This window comes from Lasioglossum baleicum, chromosome 7 (assembly GCF_051020765.1).
Source record: "Lasioglossum baleicum chromosome 7, iyLasBale1, whole genome shotgun sequence".
Taxonomy (NCBI): domain Eukaryota; kingdom Metazoa; phylum Arthropoda; class Insecta; order Hymenoptera; family Halictidae; genus Lasioglossum; species Lasioglossum baleicum.
This window is the reverse complement of record NC_134935.1, coordinates 12,401,162-12,414,818: the sequence shown is the minus strand read 5'-3', so window position 1 is coordinate 12,414,818 and position 13,657 is coordinate 12,401,162. Positions and strand designations below refer to the sequence as shown.

The 13,657-nt window shown below is 47.2% G+C and overlaps 1 protein-coding gene across 1 annotated transcript in view; it reads left to right on the top strand.

The window, feature by feature from the left end:
* Ser (protein serrate) overlaps positions 1-13,657 on the top strand; it is a 54,747-nt gene that overhangs the window by 15,265 nt on the left and 25,825 nt on the right. The window contains exon 2 of the mRNA XM_076426907.1: positions 4,966-5,265. Within this exon, the coding sequence (XP_076283022.1) occupies positions 4,966-5,265 (300 nt within the window). The remainder of the gene's footprint in view (positions 1-4,965; positions 5,266-13,657) is intronic.

The window sequence follows — 13,657 nt, the reverse complement described above, 5'->3', positions numbered from 1 at the left end:
AGTTAATTGTCTAATATTTTCTTGCCAATGGATTTTTATAGTACAGGCCTATATTTGTGTTTCTACTAAAAAAAAATATTTTAAAACATTTTTATCTCCTACTAACGTCCTAATTCACTATTATGTTTACTATCACACAAAATAATATTCATATGAAAATGTATTTATTTTTAAGGCCGAGTGTGTCTGTAACTCTTGATTTTCCACCACGTAGAAAATATTCTGTAACGATGGTCGATGCAGTCCACGACCTAGGTGTGAGGGATTGAACCTTTTTGTATGCACTCGCAGGCAAGGATTTTCTTTGAATAATTAATGGAGAAATTCTTTTTAGCATCGATGTCGAGCCGTGTTCTTCTTATTAACATGCGCTAATGGGAACAGATTCCAACGTGCAACATTTTCTTCGAGCACGAACGCCGGAGACGAAGCTTCGCACAGCATGATGGATAAAGAAATCAGCGGGAGAAACGTTTTTTCATTTTCACCGCATCTGACGCGCGGAGGTCGTTCGATGAGATTAGCTTTCGTATAAACCTGAATTAAGAACGAGGAGGCGAGAAGAAGTTTCGAGAGATCGAGAGAGAGAGAGAGAGAGAGAGAGAGAGAGAGAGAGAGAGAGAGAGAGAGAGAGAGAGAGAGAGAGAGAGAGAGAGAGAGCGTGAGGATTTCTTGAGGAAAATTAAAAGATGTTTCTTGTAGTGTACCAGAAAGCGATAAAAAGCAAGCGGTCCACGGACGAAGCGGAATGCATCGCTGAGTGGTCGGAGGTAGTTGACACTTTAATGACTGATGCAGCGAGAGCCCCGTTCGTCGTTTTCTTACGCATTTAACCGGTTGCCGCGTTAATGCCTGTTTATATTACGGTACTATCGCCGGCGATCGCGCGTGTGTTCACACGGATCGAAAACGAAAAATTATGAGTCGGTTCATTGCAGTGCTCATCACGTTGCGCAGGTTTCTCGGGGACTTCCGACATGAGCTGATAGTTCCCAACCGTTCTCAGTGACAACTGATCCTAGTAATAAACTACGGAACATTCCGAAAGACGTTCAATTAATTAGATACCACAGCATACTCGTTTCGTTTCGACTTTCGCTTCATAATGTTCCATAAGCGTCTTGCGGGACACATATTTTTCTGCTCAACAAGGTAAACGCCATGACCGCCATATTAGTTAAGAATGATTTCCATCCTATTCAAATTCTGTTCCCACAATTCTACATAATTTTTTTCATTTTATGTGTATGTGAAATTTACTTGAATGTTAGTAATTTCCTAAATACAAACAAATTTAATAATGTCAACACCATCTTGAATAATAATTCAAAATTGAGTAAAAATTAAAATCTGTAGAGTATGACGCAATGAACTGTGATATTTGTAACATTTTCGAAGATACAAGTGGAGAAGACAATTGCGCAACACGAACAAAAGGAAGAAAACAATCGAGTGTACGCAAGGGGGCGCCTCACGAGAAAAATAAGCTTTCGCACAATTGACCTAATAACCGTGAAAGCGGGCGACGCGGACGCAGTGATTGTTCCGAGGTTGGAAGGTGCGGTTCACGTCGGGAAGAGGTCGCTAATACGGGGTGTCCATGTTTATTACACCTCTCGACAGCTCGAATAGACGCTAATTATCGCTGGGTGGCAGCTGAACCCCCAGCCATGTGGGAAAGTGTCGTGTCATGCCTTCTTTCAATGCTCGGTGTGATCGAGTCGCGCGGAAAATGGGGATAATTTTCTCCTTAGTCATGCTACGCTAATTTAGGAATTAACAACAGTTCGACTGCTGTCGATTGAAGCTCGTATCGTTTAAAAAAAAACACACAAATTGATTACAACTCTTCTTTCACACGGTGTAGAAAAAGATACGTATGTACACAGTGGTCCAAAAAGTATGCGAACACTAAATTTCCAATGTGGGATGATTCTGCGAGAAAGGCAGAAAGGATAGAAGTGAACGAGTTGGAAAGTCGACGAAAGAGGGAACAATTCTAGACATTTCCAATTCCAATCGACTCCACGGGTAAAAACGTGGAGCCAGTGGCCGGCTGCCGCGTGAGAAAGAGATCGGCGCGGTCGCGGCGAGATCGGCTGCTCAAAATTCCCGGCTCGTGTTACGCCCGATACCCATCCGTCGTATCATCGAAACGACCGATCCCAGTTTTCGAAAAGTCCTCTTCCGTGTCGGCGTGCTGGCTTTCAAGCGGGCCCCTGGTCCGCCGGCAATTTCACGTCCGCACGTGATCGGACTGTGCAAACCCGATGGGGCCCGCGCGCAAACGGTTTCGCAGTTCGCGCTTGTCCTCTGCTCCGCTTCCTCTCTCGCGCGAGAGCAATTCTCAACTTCTTTCGGGAGGCAACGGGTTACCGAGAGAGGGAGAGAGAGAGAGAGAGAGAGAGAGAGAGAGACCGACCTCTAGAATAAGTATGCATGGCCAATAAAACGGTCGACGGTCGTTACACCGCGTCGTCTCTCCTCAAACATGCGCTCCCCAACAGCGAAAACCATCCTCCGTCTCCGGGATTTTAGCGTCCTCAGCCTCTCTAACCTCGTCGCACCTTTACGACGAGCCATCCGCGATTCTCAGAGAGTCTGGTTTGCGAATACACGCCGGGACGTGCCATTTTACGGTCACGACGATTCCTCTCCATCTCCGCTGATGTACAAGGAGCTGCGGAACATCTGGCGACAAACTCGGGAACAAATTAGGCGCACGAATACATTTCTGGGACTCCGTACCTGCCTCTTTTTGTCGGACCCTTGCGCTCTAGAGGCAGCTGTGGGTAGAGACACTGTTATCGATAAATATCGACGATATTCATGATGTATTTTACGTTCTACATTTAAACTAGAAATTACAATTAGTATATGTTCATCCACTAGCTCCTCAATTATAAGAATAAGTAATGATGATACGGATAGGATGCCGCGTCGTTTCCCGCGACGTTCGTCCGCGAAACCGCAGAAGCCGAGAGAGGTGAGGAGCTCTCTCGGTTCACCAGCGAAAATGTCATTCGCGGCACGGGGTTATATAACGTAGTAGGAAGCGCGTCGTGGAAAGCAAAGGCCAGCAGACGATCCTCCGCGCTTTCTACCTTCGATCTTACTCTTACGGTAATTACCGAGGGCCGCGCGCGGGGTACGCGAGGCAGCGTGTGCACGATCACACACCGATTCCTCGCCTACACATATACACACATGGACGTGCGCGCGCGCCGTCATGCCACCGGCCAATGCACGTGCTCCCCCTGCGATATATGTATGTATGCAGTTGCGATGCAGTCGTCGCGTCGCCTCGGCCGATGCATTCGAAACCGATAGGTGTAGGTGAAGTGTACGTAGCCCGTGGGGTTTCGTAACCGGACGATGAAAGGAAGACTCTCTCGAGTTGAGCGTCGAAAGCAGACGATTTCGAGCGGAGCGGCGCGTTCTCGCTTTTATTATTAATCGAACTCTCCAACCGGCGAAACAAATTCGTTCCACAATGGCTCGCCAGCTCGGAATCAATGTACAGGGTGGTCAAAGATTTAGCGATTAAATATCTGCGTTGTTTTTGGAGATAAAAACAGACTTTATTAGCAAACGCTGTTCAGGTCACCTTCACTTTTTAAAAATGGAATCATACTTTTTTTTATACACTGCCTGATGCATCTCGACATTTTCTATATAAATATTTTAACCTATATCTGGCGAAAAATTATTAATTTATAGGAGATACTGCAAGTTCCTCGTTGTAGAATTTACTCCACCTCAAATTGTTCTTGGCATCGGATGGCAGCGACTCTGAAGACAATAAAGACAACTCGAGCACTTAAAGTAATTCTCTATATCTAATTTATCAAAAAAAAATGAAAGCGTCCGTGGTACGGTAATAAATTGTTCAGAGTGGACGAGCAAATGTTAAAGTTCACGGAGGTTTTACCGCCCGGTGTGCGCCTGTAGAATTGCCGTACTTGAAAGAATGGGACTAAACAAAACTGTTGCTGTCGTGCCGGAGCGCATCGATCAGAAATGCTAATATGTCGTTTGACGAGGAAAGTAGCAGATCTTCAAATGTCAATGCGCGGGGTTTCTCACCAGGCCGATAGGAAAGTACACCTCGGCAATTTAATGTCGGAAGGAGAGTCAATTTGCAGGAACGCACGCGGTAAATTTCAATCATCGTATGTAATACGGTGATCCAGAGGGCTCTTCGAGAAATTGCCAGTTACATGTTGAAACTGCTCGGTTTCTTTCACCGAATCGGCTAGGCTAAGCTGGCGGCGTGCTCGTAACAGACACTCGAGAGGCCTTTCGCCTCCTGGGGCCGCGTGTCCAGTCTTCCGTTTTCACGAGGCCAGCTGGAAAATCCCGCTGTTTTATTATGCTCATTAGAAAGAACCGACTGAAATCGTGCTGTTTAACGAAGCGCGCTGTAATGAACTCGATAAATTCCATTCCATTCCAATTCCATTCTACAATCTACCCTGGAACGAGAGAGGCTCGGCAGAGGGAGAGGAACGCAAAACCAGCGGCAAAAACCGATCCGATTAGTTGATAAATAATTTACTTTCGAAAGAAGTCTCTGTGGAAATCGGAGCAACGCGGAAAACGGACTAATCAATCGTAAAATAAGCTACTCCGTGAATCTGGAAACCTCTATAACTGTACACTTTGGTGTAAAAACCGTCCACTTTTTAATAAAATTGTAGGGGGTGTGCGGGTACCTGAAATGTCGGGTCCTGAAATTGTAGCCGACTCGGGTCGAGTCGGGATCAAAAGTTAAAATGTAAAATTGAATTGGTTATGTGATTACAAATTTTTGAGGAATCCTCAAACTTGACTCCACTCCACCCGAAATTTCAGATTTTGCTCCAGTTTATGGCAATGGACTCAGCGAATTTTTATTTTTCATAATTGTAACCAATATCATCAATATCATAAGTGTATTATAACGAGGTGTTGTTGATTGTGCAGGCGACACACGCGAGCGGATTCTTCGAGGTGCAGATCCTCTCGCTGACGAACAACAGGGGCACCCTGGTAGACGGTAGGTGTTGCGGCGGGGGAGGCGATGGCGGAGGTAAAGGAGGATTACCACCCTGCACGACGCCGTGTTCGACGGCATTCTGGCTCTGTCTGAAAGAGTATCAATCGAATGTCACTGCCATCGGCTCGTGTAGCTTCGGCAACGTATCTAGTCACGCCCTCGGCCAGAACACCTTCACCCTCACCGAACCAGTCACCCTGCAACTTCACTTCACGTTTCGATGGACGGTGAGTACACACAACAACTATCAGAATCAGAGACTGCAAAGATTCTGAAAATAACTATTTCAAACAGGGCGAGTCTTGTAACATGACGACCTCGTATAACTCGTACGTTATTTCTCAATTCATTTAATCAGTATCGTTGCAAGCTAGTAAAACAGTATTTACGAGTTACCGCGGTGATCCTCCAACAAATCTTTATCGCTCATTCAGGAACGTTAATTGACGCGCAAACGCAGACAGGGCGCAGTTTATAAAATTAATTATTCCTCCGGGAAGGAAATAGAATTTGTACGAATAATTCCCGGGTGAATCACCCGGGATAGTTCCTCGAACTCCGAGGATTCAGCGGCCAACCGAGGAAATATTTATTCACCATTACGCGTTAAACAAACACGGGCTCCTCTCTTTCGTGGCGTTCAAATCGTCGTAAACGGCGTTAACGATATTTTCTCAGTCAGCTCGAAAGACGAAGCACAGTTGCGAAACCGCGAAACGATCCTCGAAAAACCGATTCGCGCGGGCGTTGCACAATCGTCGGAACCGACCATGCGTTTTCGATTATCGCAATGAATCGACAGAAGGTCCCCGCAAGCCCATTCGACGAGTGATAATCCGCGACTATGTACTTTTTTTCTAATTTAGAGGGCCAGATGGCAGCGCCGCCCCTGACTCCATTACGGGGTACGGCCACCATAACATCAGTAAATTCAACAATTCTTTTCAGTGCAGTAGACTCCTGTATAACGCGATCACAAAATTGTTTAAAAGTACTGTATGCATATGTATATGTATCTCTTGTGTCAGTAAGTGTACAGTCGTTTTAGACAGTTTTCGTATATGTAAATTTACTGTCACATAAAAAATATATAAATACGCAGTCTTTTTAAACAATTTTTTGATCGCGTTACACGGGAGTCTACTGTATGGTAAAATAATATGAAACCGAATTTAAGGTACTTCTTAACACGTTCAATGCGGGTCAGTTCTGGAACTGACAAACGGACCTAGCGATTTGCGCTGAAATTTTTTGAGAAAAAATGTATTTATCTCATAAAAGTGATTTCCGGAGAGGTATTATTTAGATTTCACAAAAAAATCAAAATTAAAGCAATTTGTGTTGGGGCGAGTTTTAAATCGTCAAAAACGCATTGAATTGTTAAGGTAGTTAAAAAGTTGGTTGAATGAATTCCACCTATTTGGTAGAAACGGCCCACTGTGCCCCATTCTCATTCTCGAAATCGTTGAGAGCCAGTCGAGTGAATCTCGGCGTCGCGTTTCGCAACAATACAGGAGGGATGGGAGGGGGGCCCACCGTCGAAGACTTCCACGGGGCCCATTGTATCGCGGCGCCGATCGCGAATTTCTAGGCCCGATTCCTTTGTCGATGGCCGGGCGCGCGAGAGAGCCATCGAATCCAAAGGATTTCCGGTCTGTTGCTCCTCTATCCGTGAGCTGTTACGCAGAATTCCAATTCGGTTCCAGTCGCTTGGTAACACACCACTTCTGTTCCTCTAGCTCTCCTTCTCAGCCGCACAGCCGACCCGACCCCATCGACCACGAAATCTCCGTCGTACTCCGTTCGCCTCCGCTGGATTTACAAATCGCGGTATTGTAAAGCAAAGATTGAGGCTGCGCGATTGAAGAAACATCCGCGATCGCCTCGGCACCTATAGCCGGCCGAGGTAACCGCGCATTGAATTTCAAATTCACCCTCCGTCTGTGCCACCATTCGATACGGTACACAACCCCTACCCGTCCGGTCAGGTATCCCGATTTGAAGCTCGACAGTTGCGCGACATCGGGGAATGAAGATGCACGACTTCGGGGGATGAAGATGCACGGCATTGGGGATGAAGATGCACGCGAGGATTAGGGGTCACGCAATTGTCGTCGCCTGTTTCCGATCCTAATCCATTAGCAGGTCTTAATCCACCCTGATCCAACCCTAATCCAATCACCGCCGATTTGTTACGCGTCGCCGACAGCCGCGGGGGTGGATTTCGCTATTATGACAGTTGACGCAGTCGGGATCTTCTTTCGAATAATAAGACTTCCCACTTCTTGTTACGGTTTCGACCAGACTAATCCCCGATTCCAACCCTGCTATTCGTTTTCACTTGGTCTCTTCATAATGGAATGGTTGTCTACAGAAACGGTGTATGTTGCACTTCATCAAATTTATAGAATTCATAATGGATGAAAGTGTATCGTACCTAACAGTCAAAGTCATAGACTCCTAAAGATTGAAGAGTTAGGATGGCTACTTGGCTCCATTGAAGGGAAACTTGGTGGAAAAGTGTTCACAGTCGACGGTGGCTCAAGGTAGCGACGTTAGTGGAAGTTTGTCCAATTATTGCCGGGTGTCCTCGAGAGGCTCTCTAGTCATCGAGCAACTCGAAACACGCTGGAGCGATATATCTTCGAGTAATTAAAAAGACCGTGCGTCCTCGAGTTAACCGGTGGGACCGAGGGGGTCAGCTTCTAGAGTAGCGATTGCTGGTATATACTATACATTTTTTTTTTTTTTTTGTGCCACCCATGTGACGTGTCACCAGGGCCTCGGTCAGCCCTGTCGAGCGTAATTACGTCGAGACGAACGGCCGATTTCGAGGGGATCCTCGGGAGGATCCTCGAGCCGAGCATGACGACGTGTTTCCTCGCCGAGAGGTATACACAGTGACGGGTACACGTCAAGGGCCCTCCTTCGCTACGTAACGGACCGAATCGAGGAGAAGAGTCTTTGGGCCAACAGTGGATTATTTGAAGAGCACTGGCCGTGTTTGTATATTTCATAACTCGCTCGCGAGGCTCTAAGAGGGGACCAACGCCGGGGTCCGTTCTTCGACGGGCGACAAAGGGTGTGGGGCCCCGGCGTGTCTCCTTTCTTTCCTCGTGCCCTCTTGAGGGGGGGGGGGGAGGGGCATAAACAGAGACCCTTGAATTGCTTCCTTTCCGTGAGGGATCGTTTTTTTTTTCTATCCACCCCGCTCCTTCGGTGGCTTTCTCTTTCTTTTCCCGTCGTGGTACGCTTCCTCCGGGCATTTAGCGGCTCTCCGAGCTAATTCAATTATGGGGCCATGGAACAGTAATAAAAAAATATCTATGGAAAGTAAACACACCGCGCGTAGACCGCCGGGTTTTCGAGGGTACGCTAAGCAGACACGCTGGATATTTCTCCCCTGTGTAACATCGACGGGAACAGGGCACAGAGGGGGGGCCTTACGATGAAAGCCGCGCGAAGGCATCCACGGTTGCCACGACCATGGCTGCTGGCTGGTTGGCTAGCTGGTTGGCTGGCTTGGTAATAACTTTAAGATGATTTTCGCGGCGCCCCGCTCTCGAAAAACGGTACAGCCTGACTTTCATCACTTCGCCGGATAATTCCGTCATTACCGTCTCCGGTGATTGAATACGGTATACATAATCTTTTCCGAGCGGACAACGCGAGCGTTCCGCGAACCTGCCACCTGCATTTACCGGGCCCCCTGGGAATCATTGCCTTCTGACTCGTGAATTCTCATCACCGGAGGTTGAGACGACTCGATACGCCAATAACGGAAACGTTCCCCATGAAATATGTATAGCCCCGTTCGAAATCGTTGCCACGAAATTTAAAGGTCCGTCGAGATCTTTCACCTTGGAAATGAGAATAAGTCGCGGTACTCCTCCGTTACTCGAATTTTTGCGGTGAAACAATTTATGGGAAGATGCAAAAATAAAAGAGATAAAGCCGTAGTACTCCTCTGTCGTTCGAATGTCTGTGCGACAAGGTAATGTCTGAGGAAATGCGAAAAATGAGCATAAATAGAAGAGAAATTTCGTGCGTAAGGCTCCAAACAGTAGTAACAAATCATTTGTTTTGAAGATACTTTCACTTTGCGTTAGAGCATGAATTATGGTCTGTGCGCGTGTGTGTTACAATGACTTAAGGTTAGATTTAATAGCAGGCTCTCGGCGGTGCCGCGCCTTTTGCACGTTTATTTATGGATATTCATTACACCATTTGCATTTGCATCTTTCTTTAATCAATTCCGCGTGATTAAGCGAGTCGATTGACTGATCGATCAACCGACTTTGGAACATCCGATATTACTGTATTACCAACTATTTCGCTGCTGGGGGTCCGAAAGAATGTTCAAGTGCAGTTAGTTCCGCCGGAGAGACGCCCGTATTGTAACCCATTACCTCGCAATCATCATGTACATTTATCTGTGTCAATGTTACGACGAGAGCCTTTCCTCCGCCGTTTCTTAAATCTTTATTCCCAAGGACAAACGACCGCAATATTTTAACATTAAATGTTACATAAACCGCGATGTTTGAAATTGTAAAAGTTTTCGATGCGTTGGAAAAAACTTTATATCAGAACCATCGAGGACCATTACGTCTTACAAAAATGAAATGATATTAAGTACACGGAACGAGAGATACACGCCACCTTTCGAAACGATTATTCAGAAGGTTTAATGACAGTCGTGTTCTGAAACGGAGTCCGAAAGTTCCATTACATCATTATAAAATCAGATTATCCCCCCTCGTTGATCAGGAGGGTCTGGGTCCCATGCTTTCCAGCGACGCACGCACAGTCGGGCTATCTTATAGTATGTTGGACATTTTTTTTTGGCTACGAACCTCCCTCGCGATTATGTTCTTTCGAGATATTTAATCGTGAACGCGCGTCTCAAATGTACGAATGTCCAATCGTCCTATACGTTCGCGCCACTGAGTGGAGCGCGTTTGCTCGCTGATAATATAATTAAAGTCGCCGAAACTCGCGTGCTGCGGTTGATTCCCGAAAAGAAAAATGGCCCTCCTGGTCGGGCGTCCTTCGACTTTCTCCGTTTGCAATTTCAATAGCGGCGTAAAGAGCCTAAGGAGGGAATAACCGCCTTGGCAGCAACGGTAGCATAATGGCACAGGAAACGATCAGCGAGATGAGAGTAGTACGGCGAGCTTTTGCACAATCCTGTTCTATGTGTGTCTTCAGCCAGACGATACGTTTCTTTCCTTTCTCTGGCCACGTGTGGACCTCTCTCTTGTTCTCGCGGGTCCTATCTCGGTCCCGCGACTGCGAAACACCACCGCGCATAAATTCGCTTCGTGTTCCTCGGGGCATCTTTGTCTTCGTTTCGAGCCTCGATAATTTCCCCGCTCTTTTCATCGCCGAGAGACTTCTTCACTGTTTCCCACATCGCGAAAGGCTCCTCCGAGCCGCCATCGCATAGTCGTCGCCGAGGATACTCCGCGCGAATCTACACGTACACGATCGCACACACGTTGCAAACCCAGCGAATCGCGTCGAAACGAATAGGTAGAGGCGTCTATTCTCGGCACACAATATCCGCGGCCGGTGGAGGCCTCTGATGATGTGGGCGCCTCTATCAATGATGTGACGTCACGGCTGCCGGGCCCACGTGGACGTTACCGTTGCCCTCATTCGCGTATTGTGTCGGGCAAATTAGCAAGACGCTACACTCGCCGAGACGAGTACGCTTCGGGGGAGGCTCGATTGGAAACTGCTCTCGCTGATTCAATCTCTCTTTGATGACGGCTAATGGACGCGTTAATATAATAGCCCGCAGAGTATCGGGTCGAACGTCTCCAATCGAATCGGTTTAACCCCTCGCCCGAAGGAACGCCACACCCCGCGCTTAAGCGTAACACGTAGATACCTTGCCCAAAGCCCCGATTTCATACTACAATTTTATACATAAACTTAATTATAGTTAAATCATACTGAATAATTAAGAACGATCATTAAGAACGACCAATATGCTTGCACGTGGGGTGTCCAACCGTTTGAGCTCACTTCTTTCAACGTAACATCTCGGAATGATTTCCGTGTCGCGCAATTACGATGCCAGCATATCAAAAAATTGCACGAACGTCTCTCACCCGGGCGCATTTAACATCCCGAAGATAATTTCTTCGAACATTTCGCGTACTTTCCAAGCAGCTGCGCGGTTCTCCCGGTCAAACGAGTTGAAAAAGGAACTGCAAAGCACACGAGCTAATGGGCGACACTAAATTGAATCTCGCCTCGAATATGAATCGTATAATGTTTCCAGCCGCCGGGTGGATCAATCAGCCGACATTAATTACGTCGGCAGACTTTCTCACGTTCGTCCGCTAGAAATTTAATGGGTAAACATTGATCGACGTAACTGGAACCGGACCAACGGAACTTCGCCGACCCACTCTCGCGTAATAGAGAGAACCAACGCGACACGGTGCAAATAATTCCGAGGCGTGAAGTTTCCCAGGTGGCAGAGAGAAAGAGAGAGAGAACGCTATCGGCGGTGCAATTAGCACGACCGTATTAAACGAGTTGATATCGCGGCCGAAATAAGAAAAGAGAAAATGAAGTTCACGACGTCAGGTCAGGTCGGGTCGGGTCGGGCCGCGGAGCTAGAGAAACGGCGCGGCGCTGTTACCCTCCTTTCTCCCAGGGCCCGTGATAAATTTCGATAATTATAGGCCCGATAATAGTCCGTGTAATGATAAACGACACCGGTGTTAACGGTGGACGGATAAAAAGCTCGGGGAACGAAAATGAAGGAGTCGGCTGGCACGCCTCGTATCCCCGCAGGGGATCATGAGTCAGGAACCAACAGGTGTATTCCAGCGTCTCGGGCGACTACTCGGCCCGGTCTCTTCTGCATACTTTTCGGCTTATTCGCTGACCCTTTTGTCGAGCCTCTCGTTTCTCTCTTTTCAATGTTCCGCCGCGCCGAGCCGCTTTCGCTCGCTTCGCTCGGTGGATAGAACGAGTTCGGCGGATGGAACCTCCCGGACCCCATGCGGACGACGCTGGTCCCAAAGAATGAACGACCCTTATTCACCGACTTTGTATCCTCGACCGTAAAACATCCCGAAATTGTTTATGGATTGCTTCTTGCGCGAGATAAGACTCCGGCTGGAGCCTTTGTTAATTTCGACCACACTGGAGCGTCTACATCGATCCACCGATAAAACGGACACCGTCGCCCGGAGATTTGTCTGACAAGGCTACTTAGCCGCCGGTTTGAATACCCTCTCTTCACCGATGGCGGGTTTTTCGGAATCTTTTTGCAATCGGCGCATTGCAACCCTTGTGCACTTCTCAGAAATGATTGCACATAAGAGCCTAGGACAATATTCTATCTATTATTGTGTTACGCTTTGAAACAAGAAATTATGTTTCATTTGTAAAGTCAACTTTTCAGAGATCTAAGGTGATATCCTAGAATCGCAACAGGAAGAAAGTATTCTTGTGACACAACAATCTCGTAAACATTCCGAAGAACGTACACCGTCGGAATTGTTTTATTTCTTCAGTGTTCCATGCGATTCAGCGGGTTTTCCTATCTCCATTCTCTTCTAGTTGGTCGCGTAGAACACCCTGAAAAAAGTAAGAAGCTTACGTAATTAACTCCGTGATTAATTATCCATTGGGACGCGGTCGAGGGGGAATTTAATGGCGAGCGATGTACGCAGGCTCAATAACGAAGCAGCTACGAGCCGAGAGCCGGGGTTCCAGATAGCGATCCGGCGCGGAGCAAAAGTCGCAGTCGTCGCGCGGACGCCACTCAGTCTCCCAGTTCGTGTATCAGATACGCACTGCTTTACATATTTAAATGAAGACAACGATTCGAAGCTCGCGGTATGTTGTCCGGATAGAGATATTCGTGGCGCATCATTTATATTTCCGAGCGGCCCGGAGCGGGCCGATTCTAGGCGCGCGCTGGCATAAATCACCCTGAGCCGTGCCGAGCGAAGCCGCGGCGCAGATACGGAAGCAGAATCGATTTGTCAAAAAGACGGGCAAGTAGGCAAACCGGTCGTTAATCGGCGAAACAGCGCCAAAATCGATTCTGCGGTGCCGGTGTGCCGCCACAGTGCGTTGAAAAGCCCGTTTTCTGAAGAAAACCCCATTTCGTAAATCAATTCTTCTAATTGCTGAAGAGAGTCGGGTCATTTGTTCCAATTTTTTAAAAGTTATTCGACATTACATGATGTAACAGGTGTTATATTAGGTTGTAACTTAGCTATCTTCAAATTTTAGAGAGCGAACAATAAAGCACGAGCTGTAATCAATTTAAAAATATTTCTCAGAGTCAGTACAGCATACTGACGTGGGGTCCGAGGGGTTAAACAGCGTTTGAAAATAAATGTGAGTAACTGTATCTAGAAACATTTCTATAAAGGTTTTAAATACCAACACGAAAGATGCTTGTTTCATTTTCGTCCATTGCCAGCTCAGTGTTTGCCCCGAGCAATCGAGCCATCGAGCAATCAGAGAGCCGGTGGCTCGATCGTCGGTCGACCGTAAGATTTACGTTCCCCGGCCTTGAAAAAACCGCGCCATCCACTTTTTAACGGAATTTACGCGCGTTTCAGGTGTCCGGCTAACGAG